General features: G+C 47.8%; 3 protein-coding genes and 1 long non-coding RNA gene across 10 annotated transcripts in view; 3 read left to right on the top strand and 1 right to left on the bottom strand.

The window, feature by feature from the left end:
- HDLBP (high density lipoprotein binding protein) overlaps positions 1-4,056 on the top strand; it is a 32,269-nt gene extending 28,213 nt beyond the window's left edge. The window contains exons 27-28 of one of the 2 annotated variants that reach the window (XM_015871066.1): positions 137-265; positions 1,573-4,056. In XM_015871066.1, the coding sequence (XP_015726552.1) occupies positions 137-265; positions 1,573-1,659 (216 nt within the window). In that variant the 3' untranslated portion in view covers positions 1,660-4,056. The remainder of the gene's footprint in view (positions 1-136; positions 266-1,572) is intronic. The other variant, XM_015871065.1, reaches the window with a different exon arrangement.
- Positions 4,057-5,515: 1,459 nt separating this feature from the next.
- Positions 5,516-19,196, bottom strand: PPP1R7 (protein phosphatase 1 regulatory subunit 7). Of its 3 annotated transcripts, XM_015871077.1 has the most exons (11): positions 18,693-18,770; positions 18,156-18,234; positions 17,872-17,988; positions 14,925-14,980; positions 14,243-14,308; positions 13,552-13,682; positions 12,733-12,895; positions 9,117-9,233; positions 8,288-8,392; positions 7,285-7,371; positions 5,516-5,895 (listed from the first exon to the last, which is right to left on the bottom strand). In XM_015871077.1, the coding sequence occupies exons 2-11, from the start codon at positions 18,196-18,198 to the stop codon at positions 5,719-5,721; spliced, it is 1,062 nt and encodes a 353-aa protein (XP_015726563.1). In that variant the 5' UTR covers positions 18,199-18,234; positions 18,693-18,770; the 3' UTR covers positions 5,516-5,718. The 3 variants fall into 3 exon arrangements, with proteins under 3 accessions (XP_015726563.1, XP_015726561.1, XP_015726562.1); XM_015871075.1 differs by lacking the exons at positions 18,156-18,234; positions 18,693-18,770 and adding an exon at positions 18,833-19,196; XM_015871076.2 differs by lacking the exon at positions 18,156-18,234 and having other exon boundaries at positions 18,693-18,806.
- On the top strand, positions 9,233-12,872 carry LOC116653860. Its single transcript, XR_004308438.1, has 2 exons — positions 9,233-10,431; positions 11,039-12,872. It is a non-coding gene; the product is annotated as an uncharacterized LOC116653860 (long non-coding RNA).
- Positions 19,197-19,234: 38 nt separating the features above from the next.
- PASK (PAS domain containing serine/threonine kinase) overlaps positions 19,235-19,654 on the top strand; it is a 16,196-nt gene continuing 15,776 nt past the window's right edge. For 3 of the 4 annotated variants that reach the window (XM_015871061.2, XM_032446690.1, XM_015871060.2), the window contains exon 1: positions 19,325-19,472. In XM_015871061.2, coding sequence (XP_015726547.2) covers positions 19,364-19,472 — 109 coding nt within the window. In that variant the 5' untranslated portion in view covers positions 19,325-19,363. The other variant, XM_015871064.2, reaches the window with a different exon arrangement.

Raw genomic sequence — 19,654 nt, 5'->3', positions numbered from 1 at the left:
TGCCGTGTTCAGTCATTGTGGAATGGGCTGGTGACATTGCACAGGTTGCAGCAAGATGTGGGATAGTTTGGGGGTGGGGATTACACCAGTTTGAAGAACTATTAAGATCCATCCTAACTGAGCCATTTGACTACAGCTTGCAGATGTGGTGGACAATGAGGCAATGCAAGTGTATATGAAGCCCTCTTCCCATGAAGAGTCCAAGGCCCCATCCAAGGGCTTTGTGGTGAGAGATGCCCCCTGGGCCACTGTCAACAATGAAAAGGTGAGCAAGTGCTGCTTCTGCTTCGGGGTCACAGAGTGTATGACTGACTGTGTCATCTGCCTCCCCATTTCAGCTGGGGAAACAGTGCTCTCCCTGCTGTGGGGGCAGAGAAAGCGGTGAGGGGCCATCCCACTCTTTTGTGGCCTATACAAACTTCCAGAACACCCCTGTCTCTTGCCAAACATCTTGCCTGCACTGAGTGTTCCACTGTCAGATACAGCAGAACTGTTGGGGGATAGAGAATCATAGAATGGCCTGGGTTGAAAAGGACCACAATGATCATCCAGTTTCAAACCCCCAGTGTTATACAGCCACATCCAGCCTGGCCTTGAATGCCTGCAGGGATGGGGCATCCACAGCCTCCTTGGGCAACCTGTTCCAATGCATCACCACCCTCTGGGTGAAAAACTTCCTCCTCAGATCCAACCTAAACCTCTCCTTAGTTTAAAACTATTCCCCCTTGTCCTATCACTGTCCACCCTTGTAAACAGCCATTCCCCCTCCTGTTTATATGTTCCCTTCAAGTACTGGAAGACCGCAATGAGGTCTCCCTGGAGCCTTCTCTTCTCTAAGCTAAACAAGCCCAGTTCCCCCAGCCTTTTCTCATAGAAGAGGTGCTCCAGCCCTCTGACCATCTTAGTGGCCTCCTCTGGACCTGCTCCAAGAGCTCCATGTCCTTCCTGTGCTGGGGCCTCAGGCCTGGATGCAGCCTCACAAGGGCTGAGTAGAGGGGGACAATCACCTCCATCTCCCTGCTGGCCACCCCTTTTTTAATGCAGCCCAAAACACAGTTGGCCTTCCGGGCTGCAAGCACAGACTGCTGCCTCATATCCATCTTCTTGTTAACACAGGCCCACTTCTCCAAAAGAAGCAGTGTCTGAAAGCATTCCATTAGGTCATGTGGTTTTAGAGGTTGACTGGGGCCCTGGCTCCTCTGACCTGTGCTGCAGCACAGAACCAGCTCAGTGTTTGCAGCTGTGTTCTCGCTGTGAGCCATGTATCAGGACACACAGTTGCTCTGTCCTCAGCTGCCCCGGTGCTGCTGCAGGACTGTCCTGACCCCGCTCCAGTGACTGAGTTACTGAGGTTGGGCTCTTGAAGGCCCTGATCCACCTGTTGTTTCCTTGTCTGCACCTTCCCCTGTGCCACCTCTGGAGACTCAGATGTCTGTCCTGGGCACCTAAAGGACACCATGGCCGTGCTCAGCCCTCACCCCCAGGACACCAGAAAAGCTGCCTAGCTCAGGGATGCCGTACAGGTTTGCAGCAGGGCAGGAGCTTAACGTGTTCCCTTTTTGTTTGCTCTAGGCCCCTGATATGAGCAGTTCTGAAGACTTCCCCAGCTTTGGGGCTCAAGTTGCCCCCAAGACTCTTCCCTGGGGACCCAAACGATAATGACCTGGAAGCAGAACCATCTCCTCCAGCCCGCTGACCTGACACTAACCTGCCACAAATTCTTCCTGTCTGAAATCTGACCCAGCGGCTGGAGCACAAGTCAATTGCCCCATGAGGTCTCCTAATGGTGTCTGGAGTGCTAGACCCCATCCTGCTCCCCTCAGCTATCACCACAGCTAGGACCCATTCTCATCTCTTGATGGATCTATTTTCCTTCTTTGGAACGAGACTTCCGCTCAGATTCAAACACTAAACGTGTGTATTTTTGTTGGAAACTTCATAATTGACTTAAAGTGACTACGATTTGCAGCTTCCCAAACGCTAGCAGAAAAATGAGCTCTATTGAGCGTGTCTTACTAGGCATTCTGGCCTTCATTAGGAGACCTCCTTTACTGTGGCTAGGAATCTACTTCCTGTCTCATGACCTCAGGAAATAAATTTCCTTGACTTTCTAAAGCCAAAACGTTTGCCCTCTTTCCTTTGTGTTTATCCCAGGCCTTACCTTACCTTTGTAGAGTGCAATCAACTTGTTTCTTTTTTTTTTTTCTGTTTTAATTTTTTCCTTTGAACTGCCAAAAATTCATTTAATGCTGATAGCTGACTGTGGGGAGAGCTTCAAATAATCTAAAAGGTCAGAAACTTAACTTTTAAAGGAACAAAACCTTCAGTAGGCTGTAGAGGCAGCAGAGATGGAAGGGACCAGAACAATGTATGGCTGCCCTGGTCAGGTAAGAACGCGTTGCCAGTGCACCTCTGTGCCACAGCAAGCACAGCCCCAGCCTGCACGCTCCATGAGTCTTCCAGTGCGCCATGACAGACCCTGCTCCTAGTGCCCAGCACTTCCTTATTCACCCTTCCCAAAAGCCCACGTGGGCAGTCAGGCAACCAGCACGTGACAGCGTTACTGGACGGGACAGAGTTTGGGTTGGCTGAGGTTGCTGTGATGGCGTGGCCCAGGAGAAGCTGGTGGGAAGCAGAGCCTTGAGGAGCTGTAGTCCCCTGCGAGCACTGCAGCATCTAGGTGTGAGTGGCAGGGATGTAATTTACTATTGCCTTCTTTCTACCTCAAAAGTCAGTATGATGGTGGCCTCTCAGTGTGGGTGGGTGAGCAGCTGCTTCAGCTCTCACCTGCACCCAGAGCAGAACCCTGGAGAAAAATCGAGAGCATTTAGAGCAGCTGTGTGAGCTCCTCTGGAGGGAAGCAGGCTGCTCACAGGCACATGCAGGCTGTGGGACCATAGGATTTACCTGAGCTAGAACCAGGCTTGGCCTCAGGATCTTAGCCCCAGCCTCACAGCAGCCAATGCCTGCAGAGATTGGGAGCCAGGCTTCTGCTCTGGTGGAAAACAGGAACTGAAAGTGATGGGGCTGACAGTGTGGTGCGTCGAGCCCTCCCTGAGGCCTCCATTGTATGGGCTGGAGAGGGTGATCCATGCTCTGTCCTCTGGGCTGTTTGTGCCTAGGCCCTGCCCTGGCTTGCTCTAAGAGGCCACGTCTGAGCTCCTCCAGCCACTAAGAGGAAAAACACATCTATGTAGAGGGAGGCAGGGGGCATGGGGTCCTGTGTAACCTCCTTCCCCTGCCTTGGTCCTATAGAAGGTTGTAGTCTGAGCCATTCCTCTATCCCAGCTGCTTCAGCTCTTGGACAAGCAGGAGGCCCTGGCCTCCCTTCTCTAGTGCTGCTTATGGGCAAAGGCCTGAATTGTGGCAGGCTGGGCCCACCATGCTTGCCTTTTCCAGCACTGCGCTCTGTCTGCCAGGCCTGACAATGCTTCTCCTTCCCATGACAGCTCTCCTTGGAAGAGGCTGCTATGCAGAAGTTGCACCAAAACCTCTTAGCGCTCTCTGTAAGATTGAGAAACAATTGAAGCAGGCCACGTCCCTTTGCAGGGCACCTACCTGCCCCTGAAGGACTGGGTGTCTTTGCATCCACCCAGAGGATGGCTAACAGGGTGGGTCAGGCAGAACTAGGCTAACACCCTCCCACACGTGTCTGTCAGAAAATGGTTATTACCCTGTAGCTTAGGTCTGTCCTGTGTCACCAAGCCTATCACCCCCTCGTTCTCTTTATACCCCCTGTCCTCACCAGTTGCACAGTTAGGCTTGAGTTACAGTTGGGGCACCGCCACCTGGGCCTGCCCCACAGCCCGACCCTCCACTCTAAAGAAGGTCATGAAGTGATTGTACCTAGTACTGTCCCCCACCACCCTCCTTCCGCAGCAGACTGTGGCATGTGTCCATTTCCTCTCTGACGTCTTCCATATTGTATGTTTCCATAGCAATGATCCCTTGGCCTTAACTTTGGAATTTGGAGACTATATGCAAACATGTAAAAAGGCTCATGAGTATGGATGACACTGGAATTTTATAAATTCTAAAATAAAACCTGAAACAGCTCAGAGTGTCACGGATGTTATTTCTGCTGGTGGGTTGAGATGCAGAGCAGCCTCTGCTTGGCTGGGCTCAGCCTGCTGCGACAAGGCCCAGCTGGCCTGGGCTGAGCCAGGACAAGGGCAGTGAGCGCTGCCCTCTAGGGGAGCTGAGAGCAAAGCCTAACAGTGTTTGACCCTGACCTCTGTCAACCTGGGAATGTTGGCACCAGGCAGATGAACACCCTGCTGGCAAGAGGGGATGCGGGTCAGCACGTCCCCACTCAGCACCCATGCCCCATCCCTCCTGGTGTGGCCCAGTGGCCATTACCTGAACCTTGATGAAGAAGCCCAAGCGTACAGCCAGCAGGTACCAGTAGGTTGAAGTCAGGTTGCTGTCCCTGTCTCTGAACGCCCTGTACCTCTGAGAGCCACATGGAGCTGTCACTGCACCTGGATGGCAGCACAGCAGCAGGTAAGCCCAGTCCCAGGGTACTCTCAGCTGTCTCCCCACAGCATTGACATGTCCCTGTGGCCCAGCTAGAGAGCTTTTGCAGTCCAAAGCACACAGGTGCATTAAACCAAGGTGAGAGGGGCGGGGGAGTCATAAGGACAGGCTGCCGGCCCCGTGCTGCCTGTTCAGGCCCAACACACAGGCATGTGCTGGGTGAGCCCTGGGATAAACAGGGCCCTGGGGAAGCTCAGGGTAGCAGGTGGGCAACCTGGACCCAGCTGAACTGCAATGTGTGTTGAGGAGGTGGCAGTGACTACAAAAAAAAAACACAAATAAGGAGCCCAAGCAAACAGCCGGCTGGAGCAGAAGGGCCCCACCTGCAAGCAGCACTGCTGTGCATAGGCTGAGGTGAAGGCACACAGGCTGCTGTTGTGGACATACTTGTATACACAGGGCAGGAAAGTGGAGGTGAAGGCAATGAGGAAGGCCTGGGACTAGACCCTTCCCCTCCCCAGGCGGGATACACAGTCCATTATCTTACCTCTTAATTCCTTCTCCAGTCCCCAGCTTGGTCTACTGCTCAGCATTTAATACAGGTGCCATACTAGCAGTGCCTCCATTGGTAGCTCCATCCAGGTACACACATCCTCACACAGCTTCTGCAACTCAAGCTATCTCTTCTCAGTCAACTATAGCAAACCTGTGACTGTGCCTCGAAAAAAAAAGTAATAAAATAAAATTGCTATGAAAGGCTTCCATTCCTCCTCCCCCCCTCAGGTTTTACTAACAGATATTTAGCAAAAACTCAGCTCTGAGCACCTGGATGAGCATTTTTTTATCTGATTCTCCCCCATGTCAACACCGTCACCCACATTTTTACTGACCACCTCTAGGTCTGGATCAGGAACAGCCATGTTTGCAAGGATATCACCAACCTGAAGCTGTGTCACCACGTGGCTCCAAGCAGAAATGCTCCAGTCTGTTGCAAATGCTGCCAAACCTCCCAGGCAAATAAGATACAAGCACAAGGAAGTCTCTTATGTTAAGATTTAATAATAACAACATTTCAAAAACAATGAGTGCATTGTACACAAGGTCTGGTAGTCAGTGCTTTTTGTTGACCATTTGCTCTGAGAGTGTCAGTGTACTGAAGACCTGGGGAGTGGTAAGTGGATAAAAAACCCCAGCTGGGACATTTCTCCAAGTAGGGCAGGAAAGAGAGGGGCAGCAGGAGGTTCAGAACCGAACAAACGTGGCATCGATCTGCCGGACAGATGGGAGGGTCAACATGATCTTACGCCGGTACTGGGGGTCCTTCTGCAAAGGGTTTCGCTCCAGGTACACAGTTTCCAAGTTCTTGGCTCCTTTCAACTCATCCAGGTCACTCCAGCTCTCAACGAAATTATCATTCATCTGCAGAGCACACATATGCACACACACATCAATACTTCCAAGTATCAGAAACCACACCAACGCTGCTCAAGAGGAGCATCACCCAGCGGCTGTAACTGTCCGGTCTTTGTGCATGAAGGCTATGTGAAGGCCCTCCTCTCCAGGAGAGAAAAGAAATAAGCCAATGAATTGGCTCTGGCCTCCCTCAGCAGCTTTTCTTTTTAAACAGTGCTGAAGGTGGGATGGGGGGAGAAGCCAGAATTGCATTTTCCATTTCCAGGTAGGGAAAGGAGTCGGACAAAGCCAGGAGATCCCAGCCAATGCTTTGTCTGGCAGAGGACTCTTAAAGCATCGTGTTTTTGCAAGGAAAGCCCAGTGAGGTTGGGATGTTGCCTTTGCTTCCTGTATAAGGGACGGAAACAGCTGTGCAGTGCCTTCTATAAGCAGAGCAACCACAAACAGGAGGAAACTGCAAAGGATGTCAAGAGGTCACACACTGACCATACTGTACCACCTCATTTCTAACATGACATCTTTTGAACAGGCTTCTCAGCTTCTGTTACTTAAAGAGTTCCTTATGCAATAAATACCACCAGGTAGCACCACTGGCAGCCGGCTAAGCTACTCTCCAAGGTGAGAAAGATGGTCTATGCAGCCTGGACAATAGGGTCTGCAGCTTGATTCCATTTGCAACTGCTTTTCCATCCTCTCTCTCAGCCTCTGCCCAGAGGCTTATACAACTGAACTCCAAACAACAGGCATTAGGGCAGCATAACATTCAGCTCTAACACAGGAAATTCATGAATACCTGCTGCTTGTTCCTAAAACAGGAACAGATTTGTACGTAGGTCCCCAGAGTGGCACAGTACTGATACAGCAGGCGAAAAAAGTCTCTGCTTATATCCTTAGCAGACTTATGAATGGTAAAGGACCTGTTACCCAGGGTGTCACAAAGGTAACAGGAACAACCCTACACAATTATCTGCCTCCTAGGAGTGGAAGTAAAGCAGAGACAGTTCCATTTGTTTCATATTTGTAACATGACCATATCAAGTCTGTTCTAAACAGAGGCTGTGTTCCAGTGCTGTGGTGACACAGTATCGGCTTCTCTCATTACACAGTCGTGCTGACTTAAAGAAAGATGAGATTTGCAAAAATAGGACACAGTAAGGCTGTTTCATAACCACCTCAAGTGTGAAGGCAGGGCCTACATCCTACATAGAAACAGGTTTGTACCACTAACCAAAGCCCTGCCAAAACCTTGGTAGGCTCAACTCCTTCCTGAGGGGAAACCATCACTGTACCCTCCTAAGAGGTTCACCAAGATGAGAAGCACTGTGAGAGCTCAACAAGACAGACACTCAGCACTCCTCCCCATCACAGGCCCTTTTCACTGTGCACAGCACTTACCCAGAACTCCTGCAGCTCTGTCAGGTGACTGATATTTTCGATCTTCTTGATTCTATTGCATGCAATGTCCAGCATTGTGAGTTTGTTCTAGACAAGCAAACAAAAGTGTTACATTAACTTTCCTTTGATCTTCTGTCACTCAGATCCAGAGATAAAAATCACTATAAGCAACAACACGTTATCACCAGCTGTCCTACAATGAGAACTCCTGTCTACATTTAGGCAGAAAGACTGCTTTTAATTAAGCTGGGTTACTGACCTCCCAGAAGCCATGCAGCAAAAATGAAAGCCATTACTTGCTTAGATGGCAACTGTCAGTTGAAGGCTCCTAGAAAGTAAGTTTTCTCTCTCCACAGTGCATTAAGGATAGGAAGCCATTAACATTTGGATCAGAAGTGTCCTCCTGGGCAGAGCTGAGCACTTTTTGCGGCAGGAAGTTCAAAAGCCTTAGAGAAAGTTTTCTGCCCTGCACACAGCCAAGTTCCTGATTTCTCTGCTCTCCTCCATCGCCATCTGCTGCTGCGTGAGAATCAAAATGCTACAGGCTTCTGTGAAATCATTCCCATCTAGAATTACAGTGACAGGAAGGCAAACTATATGCCATGGCTTGTCCCTCTCACTCCCAGCTCCACTTGTCCTACCCATGAAGACCCATGGTCATCCACAAACTGCTGTCTGGAAGGCTACATCAGAGCCAGCCAGCAGTGGCCATCAGTCATTTCACTGCTCAAGATCTGCCAGGCTGCTGCATGAACCACATGCCTCAAATGCTCCCCTCCACAATCAAAAAATCAACTTACTCCAGGATCCAGAGGGGCTTTGTGCATGTAAGGGATTTCAATGTAACTAATACTTGGGATTTTTGAGGTCTTTTCAAGATACTCAGAACTCTTCACACCTAACTGAAAGAGCTGAGGAACAAAAGCTTCAGGAAAAGCCCAGCCCCCCCTCCCCCCCCACAGGATGCTAAGAGCAGCAGTTGTGACACACTTATACTGCTCACATTGTTCTCCAGTCCCTCGATGACTTCGATGCCATTGTTGCTGATGTACAACTCACGCAAGTTCACTAAGCTCTGCAGCCCCTCAATCTTGGTCAGGCGGTTACTCTGAAAGCATAACAACAGTTTAAGATCAGTCTGAACTACCCAAAATCCAAGTAAGATAAAGCATGGAAAGGGGAAACAGCCTGTCTGGGTCAACAACAATGTCATGTGCTTGATCTTAAAGAACTGTACCACCAGACCTAAGGAAGTTCCAGAGGAGGCAAAGTTCAGGAGAGTCAGACCCTCATCTCCCCATCAGAAGCAGCAGTTTCCTACTTGGTCTCTTCAGAAACATGACAATGCTTTAGCAGCATTCATTCTGTAGGTCTTTCTAACACAATAATCCTAAGTGAAGTCACAGGATTTCAGTTCTGATACATACAGTTCTATATCAAGATGCCTACATGTACTGCAACATGTAGAAAGTATGACTTCCTCAGGAACTGTTTGCCTAGCTTGTGCCAGACTGCATGAACTTTGTCAGATGGCATTTATTCCACCCCAGTAAAGAGCTGGAAGCTTCCAGTAGCTCATTAAGGGCAGGTTACATTTAGCACAGGCTTGTCATTCACTTTTCTTTCCTGTTCAGGCAGAAGGCAGCGATGCTGAGCTGACTGCCAATAAGAGGACTTCCCTAGCATAACTCATTTGCTGGGCTTCACATTCATTTCACTCTTCTAATACAGCAGCTTGACCCAGAAACCAAAGATTCAAAAGAGCTCATCGTAAAGGTGGTTCACGTCACCAAGGGTGTTTCAAACACAACAGGACAGAGCAGGATCGATACCTGTATACTGAGCACAGTCAGGTTTGTCAGCGCATCCAAGTTCTGGAGCTTGGTGATTTTATTCTTTCCAAGGAACAGACTGTCGAGATTAGTCAGGGTGTCGATGTTTTCAATCACCTGCAAGAAGACCAAAGCAGACAGCGTTGCTGTGATGCAGAACTCCAACCTGTGGATACACTTAGCACTGTATAGCCTTGACCTGTGCAGCAGTTCCCCTCCTGTGAAAAACAAGCCTGCCAATTCCACAGCACAAAGCGTGTGGGCTGGGCCTCCCTCAGGACCCAAGAGCAAAGTGCAGGGCTTTGTGCAGTGACAGCAAACCTCAGCCTGTGAGGGCTGGCCCACGGCATTGCTAGCTGCTGGCTTCAGCAGGGGTCACATTGCTTTCTCCTGGCTGTAGCCCCACTGTCCAGGCAGGATCAGAGAATGGACAGGCTATGTAACACTGAAAAGGCCACTCCCTGGGCCACAAGGCATACACCCAGGGCAGGAGATGCTCATTTGTGAATTCAGGCCATCTGTCACTGGTGAATGGAAAGAGAAGCTGGGAGGAGAAGTTCCCAAACTCAGTTCTAGCCATCAGTGATGAAAGCAGTTGGAGGCAAGTTGCCCAGCTCCTCTGCTCATTGGTTTCTCTGCCATAAACAAGGTTAACTGCCTCTTGGGTGTATCTAGATGCCATTAGCTGCTAGCACATTTATCTACTGTCTGCATATTCACACCACTGGCAGAACATACCAATTTAAGCAACGTACACGATAAATATACACACTACTGACAGAGCATATACACTACATCAGTTTAAACACTGAGCTCAGCTTTTAGTGGAAGAGAAAATCTCTGTGAGGCACCATGAAGAACCATATTCTTTACTTCCAACAATTAAAAAGAATGGGGACACCAGAAATGATCAACAGAAGATTAAAGAAAGACAGGGCAAGAAAAAGGATAAAATATGGGTTTAGAAAGGGCTCCTGTAAACAGGAGGAAAGAAAAAATAAAATCCTTCTTTCTTTGCAAGGAAAAGTCTATAAAAAAATACAAAACAGAGGTAGGTGCTGCTGAAAAGGAATTTTAAAAACAGATTTCAGCTCACAGAAAAGCAGCAGCATGGATACATGGATACAGATACATAGCTGTGCATCTGCACTCAAGTACTTTGTGACATGCCAGCTTTCAGAACCCCCCTGCCAGGCAGGGTCAGAGCCCAGCAGCGCTGGTGAGACAGGACACCACATCCCAGCACCACTCAGACTTCTGTGTGCACTTGTGGGCATGGGAAAGCAGAGGAAGACGGGCACACAGCATATTATAGGTATGCTCCAGAAAGAAGCTTTTCAATCTCTATCCCAAAATTGCCAACAGATTCAAAATAAGCTGTTTATCTGCTTGTATTTGGACTCACCCTCCTTCTAAGCCTGTGGACTTACCCCTCTTTTGGCCTTGCAAGAAAATAATAGATTTGTTTCTCAATGGTAGCTCCCCCAGCCCTGAGGAGGAAATACTTGTGACTCTGAGGGTACTGAGAAGAAATAATCAGAAAGAAAAAAAGCTACTTAAAGCTATAAAAAAATAAAGAAGCCACATTCAAGTATGAAACAGGCATGAGGAAAAAAAGCTAGGGAACAAGTTAATTGCTTGCCTTGTAGTTGCCTCAGTCCAACTTTGGAAAGAAAAGCATGAAAATGGATCAGCTCAGGCATGAAATTGTTTCCCCATCATTCATGTAAGGACAGAACTACAAGTGTTTTCTAAGTCATGACGGACCCCAGGTAAAGTGCACACCAAGAAGTTAAGTTTTGCAGCAAATGACTAACACAGCATTACCGCAGAAGCTTTAATGCTCTGGGGATGAACTTAGCAGGCATCCCAGACCCACAGACACTGCCTGACCTGCCTGCTCATGGCTTCTTCCTCTCCAGAGTTACAGATACACCCACCTATGAAGCACGTAGCCAGGCCAACCTACCAGCAGGAAAACCACCAGCAGAGTTCTAGTTTCCCCAGGTGAGATGCATTTTTTCATGCCCACCCTAGACACAGGTTTCTCACTCCAGTAAAGCAATTTAAAGCTCAGTAAAGCAAATGTAAAGCACAGAGCATTGCTTTTTAAAGAAGCCAGAAAAGAATTAACAGATAAACATAAAAGATGCTAAAACAAGAAAATTTAGCTTGTTACTCATACAGTGATATCATTGTTTTGGTTTTTACCATGCACAGCCTCAGCACCACAAAAAATGCACATAAAATAGTTCAAGCTGGTCATTCAAAGTATATTCTCCAGCTTGACAATACTGGTGGCAATACACTGCTCAAGTATCAGTACAGAAACCCAGCTGGTTTGGTTTTTATTCTTGTTTGCACTAAATAATGATGCTGAGAAACGGGACATATTAGTTTTCTTTAACCGAGCTTTGGAAATGCAAGGATTGATTTCCCTAAAGCATATTATGCTTCTGAATACAACAAGTGCACTTCTATAAATCACATTCCCCAGCCTATGTGAACCATAAGGCTCCTAAACCACTCATCGGCCTGATGTTCTCCCACTCAGGATTTATTCCCCCTAAGTAACTTTCCAAAGTAACAATTCCTTCAGACAGAAGAGTCACTTCAGTTCAGCTTTTGGACCAAAAAGAGTTTTTCCAGTTCACAAAAGCAGCAAACATTTCTGCCTTTGAAGGGTTGTTTCTAATTGTTTGAAGGCTGTTTCTAATTGTTTAAGTTTCCTTCTTTTCCAGAAAGGAGACTTTCTAAACTTCCACAACACTTAAAATACAAAGAACAAATATGTACCTTCCTCATTTGTTCATTCAGCATAACAAAGAGTTTCTCAGCATCTGCAACTGGGCAATATCATTTTATACAACTTTCAGATCGGAATGCATTCACTTCGTACAGCTATTTTATAAAGTGTATATATCATTGAAAAAGCTTGTAAAAAACTAATAGTTCGCTTTGCACACAGTGAGTCTTCTGTGTTGCCTGTTTCACCCATTCCCTTACGACCTGGGCAAAATGCAGGAGCCTGCCCTTATGGACAGCAGACACCACTCAGAACCGCCTCCCTTTAAGTGCAATCAAAATCAAGAAAATTGGAAAGGCTGCTGCTAAGAAAAAGCAGTCAGCAATGGGATATCAGGTTTTTGAGGCACTTGAGAGCAAGGCCTCAAGAAAATGTTTTTCTTGAGTGAGACAAATGTAGAGATTTATCAAATACACACACAAACCTGAAGCTGCAATTACAGTTCAATTGGTTTGATGAAGAAGCAGACAGAGCAACAGCCACGAGGAAGGCAGGAGAAAACAATAGCTGGTAGTTTTCATAGGCTTGGTTCTCTACAGAGAGAAAACTGCCATCTGCAGAGGGCAGCACACAGGGAATGCACTAAAGACAAATTCCTCTGTTATAGCTTAGAAGCCAGGCACTACACGCACACACAATGGAAGGATCCAGCAGGTGCAGCAAACAAACAAACTATACGTTGAATGGCTAGAACAATAAAAACAGCAAAATCACAAGTCAAAGTCAACACAGAGCGCTTTGAGAACGGGCTAATCCCAAAAGCCACAGAGCTCAAAACTCTCCAGCTAGCATCTTGTACAGCAAGCCTACCCGAATTCGATTGGATCCCAACTCTAACATCTGTAACAGCTGCAAGTTGCTCAAATTCTCAATTTTGCTGATTTTGTTGTTGACGAGGAAGAGTTTTTTAAGTTGGGTAAGCTGATCTAGTCCTTCAATGTGTCGCAGAACATTAAACGAGATGTCCAGGATCCTGAGGTAAAACAAAACAAAGGGCTCTTCAGTCCAGGATGCATAGAAGGTCCTGGCAGAGGCATTTGTAAACTGATGGTGAGCCTCACTATCTGCAGAAATCAAGCATTTTGTTAAGCCATGAAGCTGGAGTCACAAGTGGCATTTCTTTAATCAGAAATAGTGAATACAACTTTCAAACTACTTTCATAGCATGCCATGGAGAAAACAAAGGTATGTCATGTGCAAAAAGGACGCTGTTTAGCCCAGCTGTGGAACTGCCACCATGGAGTGAAGTCAACTTTCAGCACTGTTCAGTCCATAGGAATTGTCACATCTCTAGTCACTTTCTGCAGGAGTACAAATGTTATATGGAGCTCTCCCTGTCAATACAAAGGAATGTCTGAGTGCTCCTGCACCTGCATGGAAGCTGTAACCACCTACCTTTCCTGCTGTCTTACACAGATGGTGTTTCATTTCCACTGACCCAGGTGAGCTCCAGGATAATAAAACTAGTTTACTACACAGTTAAATATCAATGGAGACCAGATACTGTCTTCACAGACAAGAGAATGACGAGAAGCCTCTGGGTGATTAAGACTGGAATAATTACAGCTCAGTAACTCAGCGAGTGACAATCTATCCACAGCCCAAACCTGGTGATTCCCCATGACTCACTCAAGATCCGCTAGAGTTTCCAAGTTCTCGATCTTCCGAATCTGATTGTCGTACAGATCCAGCTCCCTCAAGGTCTGCAATTGCTCCAGGTTTTCGATGCGCTTCACCAAGTTCTGACGCAGACACAGAGTCTGGCAGGAAAACAGATATGAACAGCAGCACATCATGTCTTTTGGCATACAGACAGAAAGCGGGCTTTGTTTCTTAAAATACAATATTTTCCAGTTTTCCTCCATCAGTGCAGAAGGAAAGCTTTTACCAGGAATGCAGCCACTGGCACAGGGCCCCACAGAGGTCGTGTAAGCGCCATCCCTGGAAACACCCAACAGTTTCACTGGACCAGGCCTTAAGCCACATGCTCCAACTGGACCTGCTTTGAGCAGGAATTTACTAGAAGCCTCCAGAAGTTCTTTAAGGTTCCAGGAAGACCTCACTGTGGCCTTCCAGTACTTGAAGGGAGCTTACAAGCAGAAGAGGGACCAACTTTATACATGGTCTAACACTGATAAGACAAGTGGAAATGCCTTTAAACTAGAAGAGCAAGAATTTAGGTTTGGATGGACCTTCTTCAGACAAAAATAACGTGAAATTGCTAGGATGGCAGCCAAAAAGACTCCCGTGTTTGTTCTCTAGTAGGTCAGACACACACAATCTCCAGCTCCAAATATTCTCTATTCCTTTGAGCTGTTACCTTCACTTTCTTGAGCACCTCAAACCCTTCAATCTTCCCAATTCGGAAATGATTCAGGTCAACATCCTGAAGAGAAACAGAGGTCAGAGGAATTCAGCAAGTGTTCCAAAATACTCTTCAAAGATGAACCTAGTTATTTTCTTCTAAGGAAAATGACAAACTTACAAAAAGCACAGCTCGTTAAAACTCCTCTCTAAAGAGCACATACAAATTTGGTTTGGCAGATTACTTTACCAGCAATGGTGAAACACATGCCTAAGTTCATTAATTGCAAAAGCAGTACCTGTGAGAGGGCAAAAGCTTTCTCATCATCCTCAACGTGAGCTTGGTTTCACCAACAGGGGGCTATTTCTCTTAGTAAATCAGTAATTTTACTGAAAAAAAGTTGCATAGCTTGAATAAAGCACTGCCCAAGATTCTCTTACCCACTTATGGCTTAACTGGAAGACACTTTATTTGCTTCTATGTTTATTCTAAAACCCAAAATGACAAACAAAATGTTCTGGATACTGATCAAGAGAAGAATACTTCCATATCTAGCCTGAAGGCTCTGAACCAGTTTCAGAGAAGATACGATAGCCAGGGCCTTCAGAAGAATTAGATCTTTTAGCTAGGTTTCAATACTAGTTTTCCCTTTCATCCTGCTAAGTAAAGCCTGAAAGAACAAAACACGTTTCTTTACCTCAGCTTCTGGGTCCAGACTAATTGTATCCATGTCCACTGGTATCTCTGCTTCTCCTGCAGCAGAAACAGATATGTTATAGACTTCTGCTATCTGATGGTTAAAGTCATGATTACAATGGCTAACATCAAGGGGGACAAAGGGAGCAAGTGCTCTTCAGAACAAGTTACACACAAGATGCACAATGTGGATATTCTGCTGCATTAGAAATAGACTCACTTTCATCACAACAGCAAGTAATGAAACAAAGCTTTCTTACCAACACAATTCCATATCTAGATGTATGGGAAATTGGTAATCACAGCCTGAACCTCTGATTAATCAGCTGAGGCAAGTGCTGGGTCAGTTGTGGGAGTACAGGTGAGGGTAATTTAGCTGTGCTCCCAGAAGGGGTGGAGCTTGATTCCACCTCCTCTAGACCTCATTTAAGGGCTGACCACCACTAAGGCAACGTCTCTTGGAGATTGCTCCTTGGTGGAGACTGCCTCTGCATTTCCCAGTGAAGGCATCCATATTGGCAAGTCTTTCCTTATAAATAACCTTTTGCTTTGTATCATTCCACCTTACACCTAGAAGCTTAGGAAAAACAAGCAGCACCTTATTCAGACTGCCTTCCTGGCTGATGTGTAACACTGGCTTAAGACTGAACTTGGCAGGATTTCTTTCCTTTACACATAGGGGCAGTATCCCCCTGAGGATGTACCCTCCAAAGAGTCTGTGCCCCTCAGATAACCCAACACATGGGTCCCAAGGAGGAACCTAAGTACACCTAAGCTGGCAGCTGATAGTGCCAAGAATGACGAAGCATCTCCACAACCCCACCCTCTTGTCTTTATTTCACAAATATTGCCAGAATATGGATTTGACGTTTTGTTTGAATAAGCTCACTAATATGCTAGAAAACACTGTTTATCACACTGCATACATTTGCTTGGGAAATGCTTTTGTAGTTCTGGAAGGTAGCCCAGCATTTGCTGTACTTCTATCACAGCACAAGAGGGAGTGAAGTTTACTGGATACATCCATGCTGAATAATTCACACCAATTGCAGATGGTGTGCTGTCTGCATCAACCTCCAAAGGAAGTCTAATAAGACTTTACAAAACATGCAACCCCTTTCCATTTTAAACATATAAGCCCTATGTGTAACCAAAAAACTAGAAGCATATTTAATTACAGTCACGTTTCAAAGGCTTTGGATTAACTCCTGCATTATAGGATGCAAACCCATCCCATTAACACAAGAATGACTTTTTATTTCCCGAGCACGGTCACAACATTCATACAAACGCCAAACATCCCCAATCCTTAATGAGTGCTGTTCCTACAAATGCCTGGCATCGTCTGCAGTAGGGTAGGGATTAACTGTACAAAAGGCACAATTGTTAATCCTGCCAAGCTGCAGGCTTTGATAGCTCCACACACTGTTATTTACCTTGCTGTATTAGGGCACAGCTCTTGTCTGAGCATTCAAACAGGAAAGAGCCCTCACTGAACTGACTTGTTGAAATTAAGATTTCAAGAGAATCCTCTGCTCCTCATCTTTTAATATTTTATACAGCATAAATTAGCAAGGAGCATAAATTACATTTGGGGATTGAAAATGAGCTGACAATGTTGGTGACGCTGCATGGTGGTATAGAAATGCCAGCAGAACTGACTGGCATAAATGTGCCCGTCAGCATTTTAGCACCACGCAGCACCTGAATTCCCATTTTTCTGCCAGATGAGGAGGGATGTGCTTCAGCAGGGGAGCGGGATGCGCTTCTCAGCTGCTCCCATGACCACATCTCTTTAACCTATTTCTAGGGTACAAAAACCTGCCAGCACAGGGAGCTCCAAGCCAAACAGCCCAGCTGAACTTACAGCCAACAGGAACAGAGTCCGAGGTCAGAACAAGAGTTATTTGAGACATCACATTAGAAAGAACTGAACTATTCCCCTTGGACTGAGTCATACAAGCAGTGTTACACTGCTCAGCGATGGAACCTGCTCTTTTGGAGCTTTAAAGGTGCAGCACAGAGCGGCAGTTTCTGAGTTACATAAAACCATAGCACCACAACCATTTAATGTAGCTAGAACCCCAACACGCATGAAAAGTATAAGACACACTATTAGATTTCACAGCAGCAGTGCTGGTCCTCAGAGAATTAACTCAACAACAAACATGAAATCTCAGCTGTCTGAGCTCTATTTGTGAGCTTCAGTGAAAAAAGGTGGCAAAACACCCCCGCTCCTTTCAGCTGAACACCTTAGTTTCCTTGCCAGCTCCTAACTCACGTGCTCCAGTATTATTCCTCTTCTCAGTTTCTACCCTAGAAATAGTTGTTTGTTTGTAGCATCTAATAGAAATCTGACAATAAGTTATTTTGCCTGCCCCCATTTGAAATAAAAGTATGTCATTCAAAGTCATTTCTCTCCTGTTACAGCTCCCAAAGGGAAACAACATACAACACACGCCTCAAACAAATTACACCAGCTAAATGAATGCTCAAAACATTATGTGCGTACAAAGGAAAACTGTCTCCAGCTGATCTGTGTGCTTCAACTGCTTGTGCACAGCTCAGGATTTACAGTTTGTTGCATGTGCTCTCAGACACATCACCACACAACCTTCAACTTGGAGGGTTTTCTGATTGATTGATAGCTAAAAACAACTTTGAATTTGCTGCAGAAAGTGTTTTATACTTAGAAATAGTCCTCTTTGCCTTCCAAAGGGATCTGGTGATTTTTAAAGTTAAAAGCTCTACACAGTACAAGAGCTGGTGTCGTTCATTTTTAATAAACACTTCCAGCATCTTTCTATAGAAAGCGAGGAGCCTTCCACAAAGCAGCGTGAATCAAGCTCTTTCTCAATGCTGACGCCACGTATCCACACAGAGAAATGCAAAGGGCTGACACAGGTGGGTGGCTCCCACCTCCCTGAATCACTGAGGTGGAAAAGTACCTGGGGAGCTCTCGCCATTCTGCTCATCTCTCAGGCTCTGCTGGCTGAGGTCCGTTACTAAGCGCACCGTCTTCTTCCCTTCGTCCTCGGATTCTTCTGATTCGATCCGCTTATCGACTGTAGGAGATAGAGAACAGCAGAGTTAGGCTACATCTGGCAGCACACTGAGGGCAAAAAGCAGCAAGCAGATATCACAACCAGGACTCACAAATACCACTATGCAGTTAGTAGAAATCCTAAGTTAACTAAATGAAAGGTTTAGTCTTAAATAAAAGGCCTCTTACCCCTTGTTTCTACTTTGATATTGGATGCACTTTTTCCTCCCATCACATCTTCCTATAAACCAACAATCTGGGAAGAAGACTGGAGGAAAAAGGAAATTTCTTAGATCAATGAAGTGCAATTCCAAAGTTTACGGAAATGGAAGGAGATCTACGACACTGAAAGACCTTTCAGAAGAAATAAAACCAGTAGCACATGTGAGGGGACCAATGACACGAGGCTACAGGAAGAGCTATAAAGGCACAGCTGGCTGCCGCCTCAGCACGGCCGGTAAGCACAGCATATGGGAAACCATGAGGGATCTGCCTTACGTTCTCCTTATGTATGAAGTCTCAGCAGCCTGCACAGCCCCGCACAGGCCCCGCTCCCAGCATCACCACAGGGTTCTCCTCAGGCCGGACCTCCAGGGGCTGCCCGGTCAGGCCGGCCCCGAGCCCATCACCCCCCTGTGGGGGCTCCCTATGGACAACCAGCTCCCCTGCCCCGCGCCATTCCACGCTGGGTTCCGCCCCGCCCCGCGGTCCGCACGGCGCTCTCACCCTCCATCATGTCCTGCGGCCCCTCTCCGTTCCCCGCCGCCATGTTCCTTCTCCTCCCACCTCCCCCTTCCGACAACCGCCTCAACGGCGGCGGCAGCCAATCAGAGCTCAGAGCCGGCGCCCCGCCGACAGCCAATCACCTCCACGGCTGTGCACCTGGGGGGGGTAACGGCAGGGGCCTTCCTGCTCTGGTGCGCATGCGCAGCCGGCTCGCCCCGCGGCATTCTGGGTGTTGTAGTGCAGCGCCGGGGCCTGTCCCTCGCAGGGCCGAGCCGGGCCCGGTGGTTCGGCCGCAGTCTCCGTGGTAGGCCGCAGCTCTGCGGGTCTGGGACCCCGGCACCAACGCTTGCGCTGGAAGTATCGTGTCCTCGCTTTCTTTCGGCCCCAGAAGGCGATGGTACAGAGCAGGGCGAGGCTGCGGCAAGGAACGAGGTGCCGAGGGAGCCCCGCGTTCCCGAACGTTGGAGCAGCTCGTTCCGAGCCGAGCATTCCGAGCAACGGCCGCAGGTGTTCGAACGGCCCGCCACCGCGCCGCGCTCGCCCATTGGCTGACGGCCGTGTCGCTCTGCCACCGCCTTCTCCTATTGGGCAGCGGGACGGCTATGCTCCGCCCCCCTCAGCCTGAGGTGAGGGCTGTGAGCAGCGCGCTGTGCCGCTGTGTCGGTGCGGCCATGGCCGGCAGCGGTAACACGGACACGGGGCAGCCGAGCGGCTCCTGCCCGTGGGGCGGCGGGACGAGCCGCCTGGCCGGGCTGTGCCGACGGGGAGCAGCGCTGCGCGGTGAGCACTGCCAGTAAATGGGAGCCTGGGCTCCATCGGGAGAGGGGCGGTCAGCACGGATAGGGAGGGGATTGTCCATCTCTACTCGGCTCTTGTGAGGCCCCATCTGTTGTACCATGTCCAGGTGTGGAGCCCTCAGTACAAGAAAGACATGGAGATTTTGGAAAGGGTCCAGAGGAGGG

Source organism: Coturnix japonica, chromosome 9 (genome assembly GCF_001577835.2).
Source record: "Coturnix japonica isolate 7356 chromosome 9, Coturnix japonica 2.1, whole genome shotgun sequence".
Taxonomy (NCBI): Eukaryota; Metazoa; Chordata; class Aves; order Galliformes; family Phasianidae; genus Coturnix; species Coturnix japonica.
Note: the sequence above shows the minus strand (reverse complement) of the source record. Positions and strands in the feature narration are given on the sequence as shown.